Source organism: Pagrus pagrus (assembly GCF_965226575.1).
Source record: "Pagrus pagrus genome assembly, chromosome: 12".
NCBI classification, from domain to species: Eukaryota; Metazoa; Chordata; class Actinopteri; order Spariformes; family Sparidae; genus Pagrus; species Pagrus pagrus.
Window position 1 is genome coordinate 10,740,517 of NC_140196.1, and position 25,304 is coordinate 10,765,820.

The 25,304-nt window shown below is 41.3% G+C and overlaps 1 protein-coding gene across 2 annotated transcripts; it reads right to left on the minus strand.

Moving 5' to 3' along the window:
- Window positions 1–13,039: 13,039 nt before the first annotated feature.
- On the minus strand, window positions 13,040–22,236 carry dsc2l (desmocollin 2 like). Of its 2 annotated transcripts, none has more exons than XM_084369611.1 (16): window positions 21,964–22,236; window positions 21,674–21,764; window positions 21,345–21,553; window positions 21,154–21,261; window positions 20,119–20,274; window positions 19,841–19,985; window positions 19,596–19,750; window positions 19,333–19,467; window positions 18,723–18,908; window positions 18,388–18,635; window positions 18,079–18,221; window positions 17,276–17,497; window positions 15,495–15,716; window positions 15,131–15,246; window positions 14,667–14,993; window positions 13,040–14,234 (listed from the first exon to the last, which is right to left on the minus strand). In XM_084369611.1, the coding sequence occupies exons 1-16, from the start codon at window positions 22,000–22,002 to the stop codon at window positions 14,037–14,039; spliced, it is 2,700 nt and encodes an 899-aa protein (XP_084225737.1). In that variant the 5' UTR covers window positions 22,003–22,236; the 3' UTR covers window positions 13,040–14,036. The 2 variants fall into 2 exon arrangements, with proteins under 2 accessions (XP_084225737.1, XP_084225738.1); XM_084369612.1 differs by having other exon boundaries at window positions 21,154–21,258; window positions 21,964–22,235.
- Between the last annotated feature and the right edge of the window lie 3,068 nt (window positions 22,237–25,304).

Here is a 25,304-nt window from a genome sequence, read left to right on the forward strand (position 1 = left end):
ACGGGCATATTAAAGGGACAGTTCACCCTAAAATCAAGAAAAGTATTTTTCTTTCCTGTAGTGCTATTTATCCATCTAGATTGTTTCAGTGTGAGTTGCAGAGTTTTGGAGATATCTGCCTTCGCTCAAGTATAAAAAAAACAACAAAAAACAGTAATGTCCCTCTCCAGAAACTGTGGATATGGTTAGCAGTGTAGTTCAGTGGGAAAAAAGGATAAGAGTAGAAATATGTATTTTTGATTTAGGATAAACCGCCCCTTTAATAACCATATTTCCATGTAAACACTGCAACCAAAGAAAAGAAAGATAAGACACCCAAAGAAAGATGCAAATCTGGATTTGACTCATGAAAACACACTCAAGTATGTTTTTCCAGATTTGGGCCCAATCCCAATAAGCTCTATGCTTTTACCACTGAGCCCTACAACTCCATCATGTGTGCTCACACCTAAGGTATTGTGTACCAATTCTTGGTGGGATAGAGGGGTAGGGCGAAGTGTTAGGGCTACATGTTTCTCCAAACAGAGGTTTTTCAGAGGCACATTTCAACCTGAGGGTTATGATAGCTCCGTCTTCTCAATGTACGATGGTCCTATTCTCTATAAGACGCATAAAACAATTGCTACTAATTTGTTGGTGTCACCATAGCTAACTAGCTAGCTAGCGTACGTTAGATTTTTAGTGCACATTTGTGCTGGAGAATCCCACATTTTGATGTAGTTCAATATTGCCTTCCGCCCCTTCCATAGTGTATTTCTAATGTATATTTCTATCGTGATGTGTATTTCTACTGTGTGATGTGTATTTCTATTGTTTATTTCTACTGTGTGATGTGTAGTTCTATTGTGTGATGTGTGTAACCCCTAGTTACCAAAACCCTATTAAAGCCAAATAGGTGACCAATATGAGAAGATGGGGTTTACTGATAGATAAACAACATAACCTGTGTTTATTGATGACACTATGAACAGAAATGATAAAACAACAATATATATACATTTATCAATATTTATATATATTTGAAACTTTGGGAATGTGATAATATAGTTTGAGATTTGACTTTGAATTTATTGACATTACCCACGTCTATCAAACACTTGAACTTGCCCAATGTATGATAAGAAATGTTCATTTTGGCGTCACGTCCTTTTCCTACCTGGGCAGCTAAAGAGACGGACGTGTGTCTGGACAGTGAAGGCATCAGCTTTCATATCGCCAAAATCCAGCAGCGGAGTCGCTGCACTCGGTACCACTCCTGTGATATCAGTGCAGACTGACAGGGTAGGAGCAGGGGCTGCTAATGTTCCACCGCTAGTGGCAAGTTAATGACACAGTGGTCGTCTTTTTTTTTTTTTGTGATGACTTGATTGATAAGATGAAGTTGTGAAAGAGAGAAATCACCACAGCTGAAGACGTCATACTGAAAACGTCCAGTTGCATTTGTTTACACACACAACACCACGACTGCTGATGACGTATGAGGGTCTTGAAGGGTTGTCCCATTTCAAGACAAAATAAGTAGCATTGAGCCATTTTCTCTCAGCTGGGCAGAGAGGCACGTTTCAGCAGCCTGCTGTATATTCACCTTGATGCTGTGACTCATGAAACCTCTGGTCTGTTTGGGGATAGCATTCACACACACATTCGCCAGCGGGCCGCACACACAGGCACACTATCACACAACACTCACTTAAGGGTGACCTAATTAAGCCTGAGGGTAGGTGTAATTACATGCAACCTTCATCTGCCCTATTCTCTATTGTTATGGCTACTCACTGCCTATGGACTGAGTCACCATGTGCCGATGCTGCTGTCGCCAAGGGATTTCTCAATGCATTAGCCGTATGAATCCACAGAGACGCAAATATCACTTATAAAGCTCTAAAGAGATACATTTAGGCCTTCATGCTGCCTTAATATTCCATTTACTATTTCATGGAATTGTATATGAGCTCACATTAAAGCCTCTTCTCTTGGTTTGATAATGGCAAGTTATAAAATAATTATTCAGATGAATAATTCAGGTTGTCTTGTGTTTTTTTAGACGAGTGTGACTTCCATGAGGAGGAGATGAGATGTGCTCCTGTATACAAAGCTTCAGCTGCTTTCTCCTGGCAACAGCGCTGGCCATTAGTCTCCAGGTTATTAATGGAAAATGTTTTTTCCTCGTAGATATACTGTCCACAACTGGGAGTACATGTAATGTTTTTCACCATGTAACCCTTGAGCTGCTTTAATACAAACAGTTCCTGCTGCAGTGGGGATGATAAACAAGCTACTTCTTCTTCTTCTTCTTCTTCTTCTTCTTGTCCTTCTTCATATTATCAGCTCTATTTATCAGACAGAACTTCCCTGATACGATAAATAGTTGATAATATAAATTTCCAATGTATTGGTCCCATATAGTATATTGTGCATTCGTAATAAATATCTTTTCTAAATATCTCTGTACACACGAGAACCTAAAAATGCTTAAACGAGCATGCCAAGCTAGTACATGGTGATAAAGTCTACACAGCAAACACCAGAGAAGAACATTCTGAGCATCTTTGTCGAGCTCATTCTCTTCAAATTGATTCAAAACTCTGGAAAAGCTGCTAAATTCAGTTGTCAATAGACCGAGCAGTACTAACAAAGATTTTTACATGTAGGTGCTAACCATACATAAGTTGTTGATTCAGACACATGCTCATTATGCTCATTAGACGGCCGCAAATTGATGTAATGAAATTGTCTCCCGAACGCTCCGTTTAACATGAACACAGATGCACAGAAACTTTAGTTTTAAAGATATCTGCACTCCACAAGGTGTCCTAAAATGTTGTTTACGTGCGAACGGGAGGCGAAAACGCGGGGGAGGAATTGTTTGTTTTGCAAATATTGCGTGTACGTGTGTGGACAGACTCGAAAGTGATCTCATAACTTATGCACACTTTAATATGGATGTCGGTGTACGTGCTTTGTTGGTTGTATTATCTCATCCTCCTCAACTCTGCTGACCTGCCGGTGGCTCTCTCATTCTGCATTCATTCATTCTAAATTCATGTTGCGTGGACAACAAACCCCACAGAGCATCATTTTAGATTCTAGTGAAGATCTCAGAGTGTACGGTGATAATACAGATGTCAAGCTACAAAAAAAAACACATGAGGAATGTAAAATTTTGTCCGCGCCAGAAAAACAACCATTTGTCATGGCTTTAAAAGTACATACTCTATATTAACATTAAGCGCCAAAGTAGGAAGTAAGGCGACATCTGTTATGGTGTTACATTATAAAGACATCTAATATGCCTTAAAAAAATAAGGGTTCTAATTTTTTTTTAGGAATCATTAAACATCAATGGCTCCATTAATACCGTCCATGAAAGACGGTCTAAATCAGCGCTGTGTGATCTATGTGACTTATGGAAGGGGTGATAGAGGTCACAGATAAGAAATGTTATCACACGAGCTGTCATCTGAGGCAGCAATTTGCTGCAGGACCTGTTAGTAATTAATCACAGGCGCCTGGTAATACATTCATCCGATCCTCAAGGGATTCATCGGGCAGGGCAGTGACCCCCCCGCCCACCACCACCACCGAAAGGTCAAACTCCCCAGGTGTTGGTCATTCTTTGAGACCTGTATTTGCAGGATGCATGGGGGGGGAGGGGGATCCTCTGGTCAATACTAGTTAATCACTATGCACATATTAAATGAGTCAGAACCAAGATTGAATTTAAAATGTGTTTGAGATAGAAATAGGAAATGATTTTACCAAGGAAAATTCATTGTGTGACAGGAAATAATCACAACTATTACACAATATTTGTTAAATGTTAAGATAAATGTTTTGCCGTTTATTCACGATAGCAGAAAAAAGTTTAAAAGCTTTTCCAACTCTGTAAAAAAAAAAAGGCCACACAAATGTCTTTTTTAGACACAGTTCACACATTTGAGTGGAATAAAAAAAGGAAGCATGCAACAATTCCTTCCACATGGTCGGAATCGCTGATGACCGGCCTTTGATTTGGCCTCTTGGTGGAGAGGATGAAAGGTTAGAGGAAAGGAATGACTGCCAAATGTACTTGCATCGATTTATCCTCCTCCGTCATTCCTTTACCTGCCACTCACAATGGAGTGTTTTCTGTGATGTTGGGGTGGCAATCGATGAGAGAGGAAGAAGAAGAAGAGGTGATTTGGTCGGTATACAACATTGGGGGGGGGGGGGGGACCTCGCCCTTATTTAAAGGGAAAGCGTGAAGTTCGCCGCACACGGTGAGCCGGGGAACAGCAGCGGAGCAGGTGATCCTGCATGTAAAGCAAACAGGTCAAGGTTGCGTGTCTGCTGAACGAGGTGTGCGTTGTGAGCAGGTGTTCAAAATGAAACATTGTGGCAACACTGTGACAGTGCATGAGCACTAAGGTCGTGTACTCACTGTCAATAGCACTGCGACACACAACCTTCTCATTCATTTTCAATGAACAGCAACGATAGAGAGGGCTTCCAAGAAAAGACACTCGAGTCAGTCCAGCGAGAAGGTTGAATCTCGCTCAACCATTGCTTCAGCACAATGCAACATTGTATCACAATGAATACCAGAGGACCTTCTGGCAGATCACATGAACACTGTTCACCTTGTTATCGCTGAGACGAAGGATGAACTTACGGACTTGGATTTCCTGGGTAGTGTTTTTTCCTTTGCATTCTCTATGCGTGTATTTTATGATCTTTTTTGAAGGAACAGTTGATCATTCTGGGTAAAATGTTTATAAAAACTCAGTCTAATGACTGCCTGTCATTGCAGGTCCCTCCAGTTTGTACTGAACTTGATAAAATCTGCTTTTAGTTTCTATGCCTCCACTTGTTACAAAGCACTTCCTGGAGTCCCCACTGCGGAGACTCAAAGAAGTTAAGCCAAGAAACGGTCCAACACATAACCCTGTGTAAAATGGCGAATTATTGTCCGTACACTTTGACTTTAGTAAGGATTAAACAAATGAAATGTATTTAACGGACAAGTATCCGAAATCTTGTTAAATAAATCTTCATCAGAAAAAGAATAAGACATATTTCCCAAAATTTTATCACTAAGCTGGAGGTTTCTCACGTCTAAAAACTTTGCTTTTCAAAACTCTCCAATAAAAGAAGAACCCCGACCGAAAGATGAAGAAGACTGAGATTTTCACTGATTTCCTGCTGTTTTGGCATTTCAGTGTAACAGAGGTGAAAAACAAGCTGAAATACGGAGGCACTTCTTCTTCACATGTAAACAGTGCTTTCAGACTTAGTTAACACTGTGTAAATTCATGTTCGGGAGTTTAGATAGATCTTCAGGATTGTATAAAAAGTTTGCCAAATGCGAAACCAAATGAATTTTGCTGGGGGATGCTACACTTTTCAGTGTGGCACACGAGATAGATATATGATAGCACAGTGTGCTGCTGTGATTCAGTTTTTGTATTGATTATCTGATTTACTAACTCAGTTAAATCAGGTCCAGACACTGATATCTATCACTCGGCTGCCAATTGTCTGGGAATACAAGCCAAGTGAGCTCGACGGAGCGCGGCAGATTTGTGTGATGTGACTTCTTTTGAGCCGGCTGCATGAGATATGGGGTCAACCTCTGTGTTTTCCACGGTACACATCATCATTTGCTGGTCTATTTGTGCTCGGCTCGCCGTCCGCCGCCTGTGTTGTTGTGCACCGAGCCTCCTGATAGGACCATGTTGATCCAAGCCTGACAGCAAATCAATACAATGTATTCCCTCTGCATCAGTGTTGCTGGATATAAAAAATGTCTTCAGAGCTCAGTCTTAGAACATGAAAGGGATCGGCATGTAAGGGGCGTCGGTGTGGTTTAACTTCTCCAGATTTCGGTATAAATAAACAACAAAGTGGTCACAGGGCTTAGTAAGAGATTTGCTGCTGTGCAGTATTGGATTTTTTGAGTACTCTGTGGATGTATTTATTCAAAAATAATGAAGTTGTATTCTCTTGTACATGCAGAGTATGCATGTTTGCAGCATTTGCTGATGCAGATCCTCAATGAGTGATACACAGCTCTGCTTTGCCATGTTTTTTTTTGGTTTTTTTAATATATGCGAGGGAAAGAAAATGTTTCCCATAAAATGGCGATGTTTACGTTTAGCCCAATAATCCTCACTTTTGATTTTGAATGTTTTACTCATGGCTTTCCAAGTATCCTCATCAATATGCAAATTTCCCGTTATGGCCATTGAGCTCAGAGGACTGAGGGGGCCGAGATTTCGGTTTGCACGCTCTGTATCTGTGCCTCCAACCTTTAGCTCATCCTGTTTTGACACCTACAGTGTCAAAACATTCCCTGAAGTCAAACGTGCAGCGGGCCAATTAAACTCCTCACTAAGACTGTGTGTGGTTATCAGGGCATAACCCCTGTGCGAGAGTGTGTTTTGTAGTCTGCTGAAGCCTCGCTCTGCACCCAGCCAAGAGACAGGCGGTGAGCCAGAAGCGGCCGCTCACACAGAAGGCGGTCTGAGCGGCCGCATAGATCTTCACTACAGGAGGTTTCACACTGGGAGCCGGAGTGAGCCTCCGTCCTTGTGCCGACTTAATGCCCGACATCAGTCCCCGAAATCAACTCACACCCACATGAAAATTGTCTTACCTCTTTGTGTGTGTGTGTCAAGACACCCTGCCACTCTTCTTTACGCTCTTAATCTACCTGTTTACCCTCCTCCTCCTCCTCCTCCTCCTCCTCCTCCTCAGCCTGTCTAACCCTCGTCTGTTTCTTTTTCTTTCTACTCAGGCAACTTGCACTTTGTTGATCCTTGCGTGTTCAGCTGTTAAATCCAGGCAGTTCAACTGTTAAATTCCAGCAGTCGGTGAAACATGACAGTAAGATTTTGCAGAGGGCTCGCTTTGATTACGATAACTTCAGAGAAAAACACTTTGTCAGGTCCCTCTTTTTTCCTGTTTCTGTCAGATGAATGTAACGAGGCCACTGTGCTAATGCGCGGCGCCTCTGACGAGCTACGACGTCACGGGCGTCGGGCAGTAACAGAAAGTCTTTATTCTCCCAAGGCTTTCAGGCAACAACAACGCCCCTTTGAGTTCGCAGCTATTCTCTGTAATCTTTTTTGTTTGAGTCTGTTTTCTTTCTTTTTTTATACTGTATGAGTGTGTTCATTAAGCAGCGCTGTACATTCCCACACACTACTTTTGCAGAAGTGATTTCAACCTCACACCAGCAAGACCAAGACAAGCTGTGAATTTCTCTCAGAACACTGTTCAAAGCCTAACCACCTAAGCCAGAGTGTGATCTGCGGTGTGAGCCTCGGCTGGATGAGCACTAATGAACGGGAGCCATATTTGATGATTTCTGCGCGGGCTAAGTCCGCTGACCTCTGCTAGTTTATTGCACTTCTTTCCAGGAGAGACAAACACAAGCGGATGTCTCACACCACACACCTAAACAGTCTTGTGATGTGCTTCAGAGGTGCGACGGTGGAGATGAATGGCCTCAGCGCGGTCAACCTCAGCCATTCATTTGATACAGTAATGAGTCTGAGGCTTTTCTTTCAACCGGTGGACACTCGACGGTGAAACACAAGTTTGATGAATGCAGCAGCTCGGTCCTCCTTGTTAAATTCCCAGTAAGATGAAAGTCAGGCTTTCTTTCAGATATGGTCTACCATTTATTGTTTGAAGAAAAAGAAAAAAAAAATTACCAGTATCCTCTCAACTCCCCCCGTCTATGCTTTTACCTTGTGCGTCACTCGTGTCCTTGTGTCCGCCGACTGATGAAAAAGGCCTCCGTTCTGTAATAATCACATGGACTCTTCATTTAAATCAGGGGGACTAATGGCTTCCAGCATGGTCCCAATACACTTTACATTCGGATAAAGCATATAGCAGACAGATCAGATAATACAAATCAAAATAAAACAACCACATTAAAAACAGCGAGGGTAAAGGGACTGAGTTCAACAGTCAATCACAGTCCGACCAGTGGGAATTCTCCGCCTTCCGCCATTTGCAAGACTGTCGCTGCGTCCTCGACTGCTACGACTGCGATCGAAGCCAGAGCATTTAAACTCCCCTTCAACAGAATAATGTCTCAATTTAATACATCGTAAAGTATCTTGTTTTCAAATTGCAAAAACTCGTTTGTTAAATTTATCAAAATGAAACACAACATACTGGAATGAGAATGTGTATTTAAGTCATTTCTAATTCAAGAAATAAAAAAGACTTATTATTATATTCTAGTCATTAAGTCGCCTCAGTATGGGCGGATTTTGTGGGGCCAGTTGTTGTCTTTATTTTGTGTTATTTCATTTATTATTCAAGTAACTTGACCTGTTCTTTTAACTCTTAATGTAGCCTTCTCTAATGTTGCATCGACATAGATCAAGTCGATGGTTAAAACAGGTTTCTAATGGAAAAAAAGTCCAACATACGTCATATATTATTAATGATTAACCCAAAATCGATTGTCGAGGCAACCGATTCCTTAAAATTTGCATCCCTGGTTGTTACCATCACTGGTCAGCACCAGAAATACTACTTGTAATCATTTTATTGATTACAAGTAGGCCTCTCATAATGGTTGTTTTACTGGTTTTTACATTGCTCAGGGATTTAATCTTGAACTGGGGGTTTATGCAGTTTGTTTTATTGTCTGACCTTATTTTCTTTGTCTTTGTCCTTGTTTATGAAGCGCTTTGGTCAGCTCATGTTTTTAATAAACTGACTTATAGAAAACAAGCAAAGTGAACAACATCAGTCGGCTGTTTCATCTTCGACGTATCGAAGCATTTGTTCCTATGCGATGGCACTCCCCGATGAAAATGCCATCGTATTAATCAGGCATGTTTCCCCTAATAGACGTTTTCAATTTTCAACAGATGTTATTTTCACCTTTATATTTAGCGAGTTGCTGTCAGGTTTTGTGGTGTAATGTGCAGTGTTCATAAGGCACGGCGCCAAGTGCCACACATTCAGAACACAGTTTTGGTTAACAAAGGGTGTGACTCCAGCAGTTTCAAAAGGCTCTAATTGCAATCATCTTCACAATAGCATAAGTTGAGCTTGCTTTTGACTGTTTTCTGAGTGTTTTCTTACCTTAAAAGGGCTCGGTTGAACTTCTCTGTTGTGCTTGAAGCCAGTTGTTTGTTCATGTTAGCGGACTCCATTTCTGAACTAACATTAGCCTCAATTGTTTGTCACATCTTTTGGACTGTTGCAGAAAAGCCAACCTGAGTCCTTCGCAAAGAAATCCAAAGTCCAGCAGCATTAAACATACTTAAGCAAATCACCTCTTATTTTTCACTTCATGTCACAATGCACTCACATATGGCCAATGAAAAAGTGATTAACACATGAAAATTGCCCCTTTAAGTCTAGTCAACTAGTTAAATTTTGCTGAAAAGTCATGGAAATGAATCCAAGCTTAAACAACGTGCGCAGATAGGTCTTACTAAGCGAGACTAGCATTTTGGAGATTGCAATGATGTCTATGAGATAACGATCAAAATCGTATTAGAAAGCAGTTAATCAGATTTGGAATCATAAAAAATAAAAAACTATTTGCGTGGCACAAAACAAACATCAGAGAAATAAAATGTCAGACCGATTATTGAGACTGTACGCGGGTATTCTACTGTTAATAATTATGGATTTAATTGAATGGGTTAATTTGGCATTTACACTCATATTCTTCAGACTGTTTATCACTGGAAATCCTTTTGACTAATTAAGACCCAGATGTCTCACTGAGGCTTTCCGCTACTTAACAGATTTATCTAATTAATATGTGCGCTGCACGTTTCAGTTGAGTGTGAAAAAGAGATAGATGGACAGAAAGTGCGACACCTCAAACAAACAATGTAACAAGTCAACTGAGCTCTTGCATACTTAATGTAGGTGCAATGCATTCTGCCATATGGTACTAGGAGGTATGTGATGACTGTAAAGCCCCACATGTATGGAATGAGTCAAATCTTGCACCTTTCTTCTCCTAATTAAATCATATTTTTAGTGATGTGGAAGATACCATTTAATGCTCATGGAAAACAGCCTTTGAGATCAACTTCTTGTCTTTTTGTTACCTCCTGTTGGATTACTGTAAATAAAACACTGATAAAAACAGAACATAATCCTCCTTTGAACCGTGAAAAGGCGTAAAAACAATATGATCCCCGAGACACGTTTAAATATTAAAAATCATTTAAAGAGAGTTTTAAATAAGCTATCATTACTCCTGGCAGATTCATTAGAGCACCATCCTAAAGAGCTGGCGGTCAGCTCCTATCTCACTTTAGTTATAATGAGCACCGAGGTGCAAAGAGAGAATCCTGATCGCGTTGGATAAGTGACACCAAATATCAGTGAAGGTGACTTAAGAGCAATGTGATAATAACTGTACAGTCTTTGCGTATGCCACATCACAGCACAATGAGGGCCTCCTGCCACAAATTGTCACATCACTTCACTTTAACTGAGCTGTCGTGACTTCACAGCTTAATTGAAGTGATTTCAGGTGTTTGGTTACACAAGTGACAGACAGGGAAGTGTCTTGACTGGAATCAGCCACCTTCTATTAATATTCCGCCTCCCTGGAGTGGCTTTAAACTCAGACAAGAGGGTAAGTGTGACACCTAGTGGCAGAGGCAGTAAGCTTTGTGTTTCCTTCTCATGGGGAAAACCACAAATGAATCATGCATGATTAGTGACACGAGGATCGTTTTGAACAATAGGTAATTGCTGTCGCTTTTTGTGAATGCATCACAGTAATTTGAAACAGGGGCCTGTCGCACGTTCAGTGATTAAATTATTCACAAACCCAGCCTCGATTCCATATATACATGACCTGGTTTGTGCCTCTCCCAAGACGCGGCACAAAGAAAATCACTTTGTCATGTGCGTTGATAGCAACTAAAATACCTCACACGTGCTGTTTAAAACTATAAATCCTGAAGGCAAAGTCAACAGGGGGTTAAGAAGTTCCTGCAGCTCCACATTTTCTTGGCAGCCGAAAGACACCACTCCATATTGAACTCAGATGGAGCCAAGTGTCCTCAGACTCCTCTGGTGGAGGGTGAAAACACACCCTATCTGAAGAGATTGTTTTCACAGTGTGCCGAAAACTAATTACAAGCAATAAATTAATTTCACGCTACTGCTTTAGAATTAATTGCATCTTTTACAGAAGTGAGTGGAAGTGATGGCTCAAGCAGCTCAGATAAGGGTTGGACACACAAAGTGGTCTATTGAATTAGGTGGCTTATCAGTGCCATTACTTTACATAAGGATGCACTTGATAATCCGTAAAGAAATTATCTCAAAAGTCCCGTTTGTTTGTCGTTTTAATTGCTGCTAAGGTATTTTTTTTGTCATGCAGCTCCCATGGCGCGCACACACACACACACCATATGTTGGGACAGCTGAGGACGTTGTTTTGCATGTTTCCAAGCTTCTTCTGCACTGTGCAACAATGTTTTTGCATGGAAAAACACGAGGCATCTTATCATTTGAGATTCCAATGCTGTCAAACTCTTCTCCCTACCTCCCTTGGTTCCTCAGTTTGGACCTCCCTGATACATTTCACACCCGTTTGATTTGTAAGCGTCTATAAATAAACTGTCTGTCAAGTGATTTTTTTTCTTTTTTTGCAACTCAAGTAACTCCTGGGTCACAATGCTGTGTCATCACTGTGACCAGTCTGTGAGTCAGAAATTCCCTGACGGCACAGCAGAGAGTGTGAACTCTCCACGCCATGCTAAATATCAGGGCCTGTAGTTTAATGCAATTCTGGAAAAACCTCATCGTTTAAATCATTGTAGCAGATTTCTAGAATACTAGTCAAACACAGCAGCTCTTATTTCTGCAGAGGATACTAATTAAAAGGGAAAAAAAGACTACTTATTGGTAAAGTAGGGCTAATAGAGCTGCTGCCTGTGGTTGGAGTGCCTTCTTTTAGATATTTGGGTTAACTGCTTATTTTTCATCATTTCGAGTTAAGTGACTTTTCAAGATTCCTTCCTAATTGGTCCCAGTGGGATTTTGAGCAAAAGCCCTTTGATGTTCACATCTCGTTCACATCCTCCCATAATTGTGACAGTATTATTGTAATCTGTGCAGATAATGTTGTTGTATTTTTTTTAACAAGATTCCAGTGTTTGATGGTAGCTCGAGACCGATTTCATTCCAAGATTTAATCCTCCCTAACCCGCCCTGCTCTCTGTTGTCATCTTTGATACTCATCACCGCAATCACATGACAGATGGCTCCTTTTTCTGGATCCTGTGATTATATTTCCAGCTTCCAGATTTGTAATTCATTTGTCATCCAAACAAAAGTTGGGGGGAATTGTTTACGAGCAGCATTTCCTTTTTAATATCATCTATGAATTAATAATCCATAATCAGCCTGTGTAATAGAATCACCAGCTCATAGGGGAATTAAATTTGTCTTTCAGTACGTTTGTTATACTGCTTTATTCATTTATGGAGGTCTGTGCATTATGCAGCTTAGCTTGTTTTTTCTACAGAATCTCTTCTTTTTTATCAATAATTAATTCAAAGTGACGCTGATTGGACCGTGCAATGAAACTCTTGTTGCTGGAAGATGTTCTCCAATGATCATTTTACTGTTGACTAAAAAAAGGGACTACGATTCAATTCAGTTGACGCAACAGGTAGCCTACGGCACTGCTGGCACAGAGAAAAGAGGATAATTACAAGAAAGGCGCAGCAGTACTGTATGTTCAAGTGCAACAACTTGATCTACCGAGGGTAAATATTAGCTAGGAGCCAGTTTGTGCAAGCTCAAAGTGCCACACCCAGTAGATCATTCACCACAGTACACTCAGAGGCTGAGCACAATGAACGACTGTTTGTGCTCTGCTCTATTATTCTGTTTTATCAGTCCACCAAAGTACAAAGTCGAAACAGTGAGAGGAAGCCTTTTTTTTAATTTCACAAGTTAATGTGTATCAGAAAGCAAACTGTAACATGAGAGCCCAGCTGTAAGCAAAGCCTACGTGCATGTAGATGAGTCAGCTTAAATAGCCTGTTCAATAAAGCATTTATTTCCATTAAATTAAGGTCACCACATTCTTTTAATGACATGCACAATTACAACTTGAACAATTCATATATACACATGTGAGAATGTCAGATTCCCTTTTCATTTACAGGTTCCAGCATATTTTCCTGCTCTGCTTTGGCTTTTCTTGTATCGGATCATTGTTGTGTTCAGACGGTTGCAGATGGTGTCAGTGACACCCTGCTCCGCCCGTTCACGCCCTTGTGCTGACTTTCACAGGATTACTGTCAGAATGTCGCAACAACCTCGATGACACCGAGGGCTGAAGCTACGCCCAGTCGGAGGTCAAGAGCCGCACTGGAATGTGTTTGCGCAGATAATTACAGTGTGTTTTGGAAAACCAGTGAACAGTCAACACTTTTGTTTAAAAGAGATAAACGATTGTGAGCAAGGAGGTATTTTCATGTGACATATTTAAAAAGGCACTTATTTTATTGTTTCATTTATTAGTTTTCTTTTTCTTAAAAAAAAATATCAAAACTAAACAAACATTTGAAAATCAGCCACACGAATGCAAAACTGTGACTAGTTTATCAATAATAACCAAAATACCCAAAGTTTGTTACTAATTGATAGAAAACCCTACAGCCCTTCACTGCATATATCTATACAGCTTCCATTATGAAGCAAAACCAGCCCATCGCCCTCAAAAAGCGGGTGAAGCTGATGGGTGGATCGATGGGAAAAACAAGAATCTACAGGCAAACAACACTCGATACAAAACACAAAGTATGTACAACGGATTGCATCAACAGAGTTTTCAGTGCAAAAGACTTTTTACCAAAAAGCAGCAAGAAAAATAAAGACAAAAAAAATCTAGCAACAAAAAGCAAAGTAGGGCACTGCGCACACTCTGTCACCACCTGCTTGTTCTGTTTGTCATTCATGTTCAGGGGCATCCAAATCATCCACATCCTGTACAGTTACAAGTAAACACCATTCTTCCTGAGCGCTATTGTTCATGACTTTGTGCAAACATCTGCTAGAGTTTTGAACTTCGGTCCGAGGGTGTTTAGGAAGTCCAGGTCGTTGTTGTCGGCGTAGTCGCTGCAGCATCCGACGGAGCCGGCTACGGAGCCTGCGCCCTCGAAGCCGTAGGCGTGGATGATGTCGTCTGCGTACCGCCCATCCTCCTCTGTTCCCATGAAGGACAGTTTCTGCGAAACAAAGAGGAAGGGAGAGGAAGCATGTTATTACTTGCTGTAGACTAAAGCCTGAGCTACAGGAGGCGAGATTCTCCACTGTGTGATAACGTAAGTCTGCTCAGGATATGACTGGCAGCCAGATATTACACGGCGAACAAACACAAACAAGTTAGAAAGAAGTATTATTTCTCTGCAAGAAGCTGAGAAATATTAAAGTTTACAGAGGATACTATCACGGCTTAGAGAACAAGATTATATTACACATGAGAGTTACCGAAGCTCTTCCAGATAACAAAGAAGTTATTAAACCACAGAGAATAAAAGGTGTACACTTCTGGACGTATTTAATTCTGCCACACTCTCCCACTTTCACTCACAGACATGTTTTTTTCTACCTCTATGTACATTAATATAAGCATGCTTTGAACTATAAAACAGCCTTACCTGGTGTAGGTAGCGTCCATTTGTTTGCCAGGTTTGAAGAAAGGCTGAGTCCTGCATGTATCTGCTGTCAAAGTCCGCGCCACTACCAACAAAATGGCCTCCATTCAACTGGTTAGCACCGTACAGGTTACTGTCGTATTGGGCTGAGTAGTACTCTTGCGCGTCACCTGTGACAACACCGGACGTATACATCCCGTTCTCATGTACGCTACGGCCTCCAATCGTGCTGGAGCTCTTGTTCCCGAGCCATCCTGGATTCACCGCAAGACCCTTAACTGAGCCCTTCGTCACTTGGTCAACCGCAATAGAGGGAACAGTGATGAGATCCTGTCGAGCGAGACAACAAAAAGAAAAAAAGTTGAGCTACAATTAAATAAATGAAGCAAACTGATGGGGGGGGATAAAAATAAAGTTTCTTTACGAGGATATGAGCCTAGGCAATGCTTTTATTATTAGGTCCTTACCACTTCATCCCCTGGGGCCTCAGTGTTTGATTTTATCAGGATTCCACCGCTGTCTTCTCCATCAGGAAATCTGCTCGGCTTATCCTTTGTCACGCAGAAAAAGGCGAGGAGTAAGCCTGCAACAACAAAGCAAGTATGTAAGAAATGAGTGCACAATAAGTGCATTTCATAATCAACAGTGCTTCACGTGTGGAGTGAACATAATGACATTACACACTTTATAATACTAACAAGGGCCAAATAATGTATACAATGCTTAAACTTCTTTAGTTCTAGTCCTAGAGCACAAAAGGCCTGTTTTATTATCTACAGAGTGTAGTCTACACAACTCTGCAGGCAAAGAGTATAGCAGTGCGAGACTCACCGAGCAGTAGGAGGAGGGCCAGAGGCAACAGCAGAGCCAGTATACCCAGTCCCCCTAATGACACAGAGCGATCCTGGGACAAGCAGGCTCCAAACCGGCACTCGCAGATCCTTACGGGCACTATCTGTTTTTCACCTTTGCCCTGCAGATCCGTAACCATGACCTCAACTTCGTGAATCCCCAAATGAAGCTCTTTGATCTGCTTTAACTTAGCTGCTGTATCTGAGGAGGAAACACAGGTGCAGAATGCATGAAGAGACTTACATTTTTCTCAGAGAAACAGCAACTTAACAATTCACAGAACACTTTAAACCTTTTTTTCAGGGCAGAGCAGAATTATGATGCTTTTAACAAAAAAACACATATATCCTTTTGTATGAAGATAATTACCCTCTATAACTGTCAGCACAAAAAGTCTCACAAGGTTTACAATTGGTTGCCATCACAAATAGGACAAAATTACTTTTAAACCCACTAAAACAATAGTAAAACAATATCAAAATGTGCAGTACATAATATTTTTTGTATTGTTATGTTGCCATTTAGAAAAATCTGTCTCAAGAATCAATTTTGTTTGTCCACCAGGGAGCGCAAGTTTATTTTTCAGCTGAAAAATGTCCCACTGAGTACATTTCGTGGTCATGATTCTTTTAAAAGTGTATTTTGGGTTAAAGAATGCTTCATTTTTGCATTTATGTTATGTTATGATATGTTTAAGGGTCCCCACGTAGTTCTGGAGAAGAAATTCAAACTCAAATTAAAGAATTTTAATATTTACACTATTAATGAGGTAATAATACAAACTCTGAAATATTTATTATATCCATGAATGAATAAACAAGCTGGTCCCAGAGGAAAATAAGGTCCCCTAGAGAGGTGGCAGGTAAGGCAAGTAATACAGTAAAAAAAAAAAAACTGTGTTGTCCTTTTAAGGTCAGTTTGTTTATTCAGTCATGAAAACGAAGAGTTTGTTTATTCTGTTTGTTTAGGGATAAAGAAAACCACACCTTTTAAAATCGTTTCAGCTAATATGCAGTCATCAGATTTTTTATAGCTTCTTTTAGCTTTTAATATGTTGGAGTAGTTACATTTACAAAAGTAAAACTTCACTTAAGTACTTAAGCATTTTAACTTTTTGCCACTTTAGATTTCTACTTGACCATTTTTGTGACAGTTACGAAAAATAGAAGTTACAATGAGTACAACCTCAAGCTACTGAAACCTGATCCAGTAATGTAATATATATAACTAACAGGGATCATTCTGCTGCATGTCGACAAGCTTTTGCTGAAAATACTTCTGAACTTAAGTAAAAGTGCAGGACTTTAATTTGTAATGGAGTATTTGTACAGTGTGATACTGCTACTTTGAATAAATGATCTGAATTCCTCTTCCACCACAGTCGGTTTCAGGCTCAAAAAATCATTATCAGTCGAGTGGTAAACAATCGATGTTAGGCCTGCCTCTGGCTCGTTGACTGGCCATGAATGCTTCTGTTTGATTTTGTGTTTAGTGGTTTGTTTTGACAGCTTTCACACACACACACACACACACACACACACAAAATATACTGTGTGAGTCCTTTGAACAAGTCTTGCAGAGCTTTTTCAGTAATGTTCTGCTGTTGTTAAACATGTCTCCTGTCAACTTGAGTCACCATTCGAGGCTACATGGTGTTTGTATCTGATATACAAAAAGTTTTTATCCAAAAGGGCCAATAACAAAACTAACTGCACTCTTTACCAAACATAGATCGAATGGGTAAATATGCAAGCACCTACCATTAAATGGTGTCAACGACCATTTGCCGTCATTAGATAGAAGACTAAAGCTAAAGGGGGCAGAGTAGGGGGCCTGGTCGGGGTCTTCAGCCACAACAGTCACAGAGCCAAGCTTTCCCGGCTCCTCACAAATCACCAGGGAGGGACCACTGGGGACCTTTGGCATGTTGTCGTTTTCATCCTCCACCACAATGATCACTGTTCCTGTGCCTGTCTTGGAGCCTGAAATACATTAGAATGACGTTAGTATTTGTCAGTACAGAGAAAAAAACCGATGGACCAAGTTGCGCTGGAACAACACTTGTCATTTCCCTGGAAATGTGAAACTCTTATGTGCTGAGATAAGCCCAATTTCCACCAAACAACTGTGAGTCACTGTATACAACTAGTCAGAACATAGCTGGCAGTTTGTTCAGACAGATACTGGTAAGGGTGGAGCTGCTGTCCCTTATAATCTTCCGCTGGTGTAACAATACCATTGAAAGGTGTGGAGCTGACAAAGGTGTCGTCAGTGGTTATTCCATTTGTAAACACAACACCTTCACAAACCACAGTTGTCTTGGTGGCAGTATGATGGGTATTGCCAAATATGAAACCAGGTAAGGGATGTGGTAAAGAATAAGATAACAGCGCATGTTTGAAGCCTGTGGTTTCTTTATCAGTCCAGTGGTTATATAAGGCTTAGCAGTGTTATGAAAGCACAGGAGGTAAACTTGAGCTCTAAGCAATATACGTGCATTTTTTTTGGGTGATTAAAGTAACAGCTGTGTGGAGTCAACGGAAGAGGAAATGTACAAACTTACTGGCATCAACAGCCTTCATGGTGATGTTGTACTTTCCATCCTGGACGAAGTGTGACTCTCTGTCAATTGTGTTTGCAACCCTCAGCTCTCCGCTGTTCTTGTCCACATTGATCCAGGAGGCTGGGTCTGTGACCTTGTAATAACTGAGAAACAAGGGAGAAAAAGTACTTGTGTATTAGCAGCACATTCTTCCATTCAGCAGTTAAAGTCTGCCCTCCAGTGTTTGAGAGGAGTAACAGAAAATATAGCTGGGGTCTTGAGGATTAGCTGCAATTCTGTCTGTTACTGTTACTAAGTAAGATGGCTCACCTGATGCCGTCGCTCTTCTGGGACTCAGGGTCTACAGCTTTGTAACTTCCTATCAGCGTGCCGTTCGGTACGTTCTCTTTGACAGTGAAGGTAATGGTAGGAGCTGTGAATTGTGGACCCTCGTCGATGTTGGTGACAGTCAAATCCACAGGGATGGACTCCCACTGGGCGTTGGTCCCGCTCAGGTCAGCTTCATTACGTGCCATGACCTCAAGCGTTAGTTTTTTGTTCTTCTCATGATCTAAGCCCTGGAAAAACAGGGAGGGGTTGTGTTGTAAATACAAATGCTGTGATATAGGTCTTCGCTTTCCATAAAAAGGAAAAATCGTACTCACCTTCGTGACATACAGAAGCCCCTCGTTTGTTTTGGGGTCGGTATCGATTCTGAAATTTCCATTCTCGTTTCCTTTAGTGATGACGAACTTAGAGATCCAGTTTGGTGTGTTTATCAGATCCTTATCTTCAACGGGAATTCGTAGGATAAGTTTATCATTTTCATTTTCTTTGACAGTGGCTTTGTACTGAGGGAAACAAAAAGTGAAAACACTTAAATTAGACACCCATTTTTTTTTTTTGTTAAACAGCTTCAAAACACATTGGTTTAATGCCCTGTACAGTGATAACAAAGACTTTCTATAAATTGACACCTGTTGTGTTAAAAGGCCTGTCACAATAACTACTTCTGCTAGACAATATATTGTCCCAATGTGAAACATAAAATATATAAAAAATAAAAAACAATAAAAAGGGAATAACATGGACTCTTGGGCCCTTGTTGACACAAATTGCATGTAAACTCATCGGGCAAATGTGATCGAGGTCGTGTACCTAAGATATGTACAGTAAAATATGTGTGATAAGTCCATAATATAATTATTGTGACAGGCCTAATTGACACCAAACTTAAAGACATTATTTCCAGATGTGTAACTGCTGATCACTTACAGGTGTTTTTGTGAAAGTCGGCGGGTTGTCGTTGATATCAGTCACAGTAATGGTTGCTGTTCCGGTGTTGGACAGACCACTGTTTGCACCGTTCCGGTCTTTGATTTGTATTATCACCATGTGCTTGTCTTTTGTCTAAAGAAAGAAACATGACAAAATGATATGTGAAAATTTAAGCAAGATGTTATGATGACGCAAGAGGCCACGACAAAGAATTTATACCATCGTATTTATAAGTCAATCACGGATTCGATGGCGCTCACCTCTCTGTCCAGGGTGTTGGTTTTTGTAGTGATGACACCTGTCTCTGGGTCGATGGCAAACAGGTCTGACCCAGACAAGAGAGTATATCTGATCTTGACGTGATCGGTCCCTATTTTGTCTCGGTCTGTAGTGTTCACCAAGCCCACCTGTGTACCTGTGGTTTAAAACATGGTCATGGAGCGTCATTCACACTTGGAACGTCAAACACCACAGAATTTCTGGTGTATATTTTCATATCCCTCACCTGCTTTGCTTCGCTCTGCCACACTGTACTGCAGCTGGCCTACGAATGTCGGAGCGTTGTCATTAATGTCGTCTACCTCTATGGTGATGGTCAAAGGCTTGTCTGTCTCCTTTCCTGTTATTTTGTCGGTCACTCTGGTCACTAACTGTTTAGAGAAGAAAAAAAGTCCACTGGTTAATTTCATAGACCAAACGATTAATCAAGTCTTTGAGGAAAATACTCGTCAGATTTATTGGCGAGGAATACAATAGCTGGTTTAAGGCCTAGTTCACACTCACTGGAAATGAGTCAAATGCCTCACGATCAACCTTCTTGAGCACCCTTAACATCCCTGTCTCCCGGTCAAGTTCGAACACACCCGTTGGATATTCATTGAAACCAGGTCCGCTGAAGGTGTAGTAAACCTTGAACTCGGCTTCTGTATCTGAGGCAATCTAAAAAAAATAGAAAATAAATGATTAAAAGAGAAACAAGTAAACAGTTGCACACAGATTCTGTTATTCATAAATCCTCTCTCAAAGTTAAGGAAACCCATTTAGGCAGATTCCAATTAGGATTGCGGTGATATAACAACTATTACAGCATGGACATTTGAATAGGGTATTGAATTCTGCCATATTAGTGTTTTATAGAAAATGTAATAACACTGTGTTACTGTTATTAAAAAAAATATAGGCAGAGGTGGCAAAAGTACAGGCCATTTCTGTGCAAAGCTAACTGAAGCTCATGTCATACTAGTATAAGTCAAAGACTATTAAACCTAAAAAGGTAGAATCAGTAAGATTTGTCTGAGATGTTTTTGTAAACGCACCAGAAAGATAGTTGATTGTTGAGACATAAAATGCCGACATTTTGGGTTGGTAAAAAGTAGCATATAAGCATTAAATCAAAGTGACGAGCATGTTCTCACATTGTGAGGCGTGGAAAGTACAGGTATCTGTTTTAAAATGCGGGGAGTAAAAGTAAAAAGTTGGCAACTCAAGTGACGTACTAGATACCTGTACAGTAACAAAGTATTTGTACTTCCCACCTCTGGATACAGGACTGAAATTACAATAACACATTTGTTCAACCTAAAAACAAACTCATTCTTTTAGGCATCATTCTAACTGATGATGATAATAATAATAAAAGTTGCGCAACACATAAAACTCATACCTGGCTGACAATCTCTTACAGGCAGGTACAAACACACTGAAGAGATTAATCACTACAGAAAGTCAACTGAAAGTCATGTCATGATGTCATTATTAACAGGTGTGTCTGGGTGTGTGAATGAAGTTAATCTAGGGTGGAAAAAAATTCAATCTTACCCTTTCAATGTCTCTTGGATAAGGTCCCTCAACTTCCTCCAATATGTGAAAGGTTGGGGGGCTCCACCGCCTCTTGGAGCGCCTCAGTACGCCTTGGCCTCCTTTCTGCTGAGACATGCGACCAGATCAGGAAAAAGCCAAAGATCCAGCAACATGAAGACCTGCAGGAGGACACAATCCCCTTGACTTACCTCCCGTTGCTGCATTGCACCGAGGATAAGGTGAACTTCCATCTCACGCTTGTGTCCTCTGCTGTCCCAAGCCTCCACAGAAAATGTCTGCCCGCTCGCCGACACAGACACAGACTGCAGCGCTGCTATTTCTCCATTACTGTTTATTGTAAAACTCGGGTCCGACACGGACAACAGCGTTGGTTTGATGTCGCAGTCGGCGAGATTCACTGAAAAACACGAGAAAAGGAGGGTTAAAAAAAGAGAGGAAGCATAAGCGAATGTGGGAGAGGAAGAGTAAAAAAAGAAAAAGAGAGGTCGTTAATGAAGAAATAATAAGTAATATATACCTTTTGTGATGTGTCGTCCGGCCTCGACTGTGTGTGGCACATGTACGTAGACAGACTGCGGGAGAAAACACGACTCCACGGCGGACAGGACCTGGAGAAAGGTCGATAACGACTTTTAATCGAGTAAAAACTGCGTAGAAATGTACCCAAAGCTTCCCCCTAATTACAAAAATAACCGCACTCCTCTTTACTTTACTGACAGGAAACATGGTAAAAGAAAAAAAAAAAGGAGCTTAAACGCCACATTTGATACTTTTAAAGGACTTAAAACAAAAAGTGGAAGCACTCACCAGCAGCAGGCAGATGTTCAAAAATAAAACACTCGCCATTTTCTGACAAACTCCTCTCGACGGAAAACTCACCGGAGGTTTACCGAACTCAAAGTGAGAGGTGATGAATTAGCGTCGGTGTTAAAAACTCAAAATTAACAACTGGTGTACTCCCACACTCTCTCCCCGGCAGGACTGTGATAGCTGCCACCGACGGTGAGTCAGAAGACAGGACACACCTTGCCCCACCCAGGCTGGACTGTGAGAGCCTCCGGCAGAAGCACCTTACAAAGCGGTATGTGCTCAACGCACCCAACACTCCCTGAAAGTTTTTGCACATATATATATATATATAAATATATATTTATTTATTTTCTGCCAGCAGAGGGACACATTGCCCACATATTCCTCCAGCTGGAATCAACTGTTGAATGTTGCAAGGCACCAAAACAAAAAAGCTGCACACCATGTAATTTCTCATGGGAGAGTTATTGCTCTGCAACATGAGAGCCAAAACATTTTAAAAAAGCCTTTAAAACCCGCTTTTATAGGGATATTGCATTGATTTGTGTCCACGTATTAGGTAATTGCATGTGTCTGCTTGTTTTACAGGACATTCTGGTCTGAGAAATCCACCCTAGGTAAGCAGATCGACCCCCTTGTGCCTCCTCCTCTCTTGTCTTGCAGCTCCAGCGAAGCGTTCAGGGCAGGAGAAACACAATCGGGCTCCTCACTTAACACCACAGGAATGTGCTGCTGAATGAAGCCTGCTGTGGGGGAGGCTCTTCTCCCACAGCGAGGCAATCTCTATCTCTATAAACTGCTGATAAAAAAAAAAAAAAAAAAGTGAGAGCGGTCAACAGCCACAGCAACATGAGGTCTGTGTCCTTAAAGGCATCCAACTTGCATCTACTGTGATGGGGAGGGGGTGTTGTTTAGGAAGCCGGACTACAGTACGTGGGGGCTGCAACAGGAAAGGTGAGAAAAATGTCAGGAAGACATGTGAGTCATGGGCGTGGACGTAAACGAAAAGGCTGTTTGGGCTGAGAGGCTGCACGGCAAATGTAAAACAGACCGAGTAAAATACCCTCCTGTCACTCCCAAAGCTGAAATGAAAGTGAATTATTGTCGTGCTCAGGCTTTAGTGTTTGCACACAAGCGCACATGTAAACCCGTTAATGTTTCTACTCATTCTCCTGGTGACACTAAGTCTGACCTCTGTCTCCCACGCTGTACACTCACTAGAATAAATGAGCCACAGTTGATAGTTGTAAGATCCTGTAAATAACAGAATTGCTCAATTTCTTTCTTTCTATTTTTCCTGAGAAGTGCAGTTAGAAGGAAGTGTGTGCTTCTGCAGAAAGCGTCTTTCAGCGTCATTATAACATTCAACTTGCATCAAAGCCTGCTTAAGAAAGGTGTGCTGTGTGGTGTCGACACACTGTCAATGCCAGAGGGCACATGACAGGTGTTTTCAGACGAAATGTGCGACAGCAGTGTTCCCAATCAGATTATGACGACGACATATGTGTCCCTGAGGTAAGAAAGTTTTCTGAGTGCATAATGCACTCCACCCTTCCCTCTCCACTCCCATTGGCTGAGCGCCTGGGATAGGCAGGGTGGAGTATGCGCGTCATGTGTTTCAGTTCATGTTTGGGTGAGACAGATTGCTGAGTGGTGTCTTTTTCGAGAATGATGTGAGTAATGGCCACCTGATTGTTATTGGGTAATGTGTAGTACTTGGTTCTGTGAAAGTGACATCAAGCATGACGAAACATACAGTTAATTTACGTGTTCATTCAGGAGAGGCACACCTGGGAGCAGTCTACTACAACAGCTGGATTAACTCCTGTATTAATATGTCTCAAACGGGGGTCTCTCGCTTGGCAGCCATCTTATTACCGCCCCTCTTTTCCTGATGAGAAAGTCCGCTCTCGTGTAATCTGAGCGCATATTCGGGTTTATGTCCACAAAATTGGCAAACCACGATGTCGTCAGTGAAACTCTCTCTGCTTCACTCACCCAGCAGAGAAAAACACCACCACCAACACGCAACATACGTCCGAGCGGTGGGTTTAAAAGCATCTTCGTCTCCACACATGCCCATAACTGTCCGTCTTTGGTTTCATCTAACTAGACAGGACATGGAGACTAGACTTGTGCAACAAGTAGCAACAAGCTTCTTTTCATTTTCTCTCCGACATATCACAAAGGCCAACAACTCTCGGTTTACCGTCTTGCCTTGAGCTGTCTGGTGGTGAGGTCTTAGATTAGATTATGATATGTCACAAGTGTTTCCTGTTTATAAAGGCTGCATTACAATAAAGTGGTGCCATTTTTCCTGAACTTACCAGACTGTTGTACTTGTTTCAATACTTGCCTTTACCCACTTGGTCATTGTATCCACATTATTGATTATTACTGAGCAAAAATCTCATTGTGTTAATTTTATTATGAAGGAACCAATAGTCATCTCTACAATATTGTCTGATCTCCCACTCCTAGCAGTGTATACCCGAGAGTTGAGTCAACACCTTTTAAAAAGAGTTTCAACAAAACATGTGAAAGGAGGATTTATCGTAGAGCTGCATTAGTTTTAGAGAGGCGCACACCATAAACCTGTCAGATTAAACTAATAGATACACGATTTATTCTTGATCTGTATCATCTATATTAGCTTTTAATTCAGCTCTCATGTCATGGACTCATTCATTAAAGGGTTGCAACTAATGCCTGAGATAATATCCTGACTAATACACCGCACCGATACCCCAGCGTACGCACGTATCGGTCGGTAACAACAGCAAACAGCTTGGCAGTTTTAACAGCAATGTTGACGCGTGAATCCTGTAAAAGCAGTTTGGTCACTCAAAGTGGACACACATACGACACACCCTGGTCCATGTTGTGGTAAAAACTCGCTCTGCTGCATTTTTCAGAATGTACTCAACCAAAAGTTGAAGTTTTTGACTTTGTGAATCTTGGAAATGTGGTCGTGGAGACACCTGTTGTAGCGGGGGAACTATCACAGAAGTGGTTTCGAGGAAAATTTACAGACGTGCAGTCGAGATTGAAGATAATCGTAATCCGACTCATCAGCACTGAGCACTCGTGTAATTATGTTGTAGTGACTAGTACGCACAGCTCGAAATGTCAACATGCAGGTGTTGTGGCTGGGTCCTAGTTCTAATCTTTTGTTGATCTTTTATTTTGTTTAAGCTCTGTTAAATCTAGGAAACCATGAAAGTTGGTAGCTTCAATCTCGGATCAAGCACGAGTCCAGCCGCCTTTTCTCTGACATGCAACCCTTGGCATTTGTCATACGCCGCCATCGAAACCACCCATTCACCTTTGTGCTCATA

What these genes read in the sequence shown, in the direction of transcription:
- dsc2l (XM_084369611.1), bottom strand. Translation starts at nt 22,002, where the DNA reads ATGGCGAGTGTTTTATTTTTGAACATCTGCCTGCTGCTG. An exon ending in CCAACACCCTGGACAGAGAG is followed by an intron (nt 19,468 to 19,595) that starts GTGAGCGCCATC and finishes TTCTTTCTTTAG; the next exon opens with ACAAAAGACAAGCACATGGT. An exon ending in CATGAAGGCTGTTGATGCCA is followed by an intron (nt 17,498 to 18,078) that starts GTAAGTTTGTAC and finishes AATGTATTTCAG; the next exon opens with GCTCCAAGACAGGCACAGGA.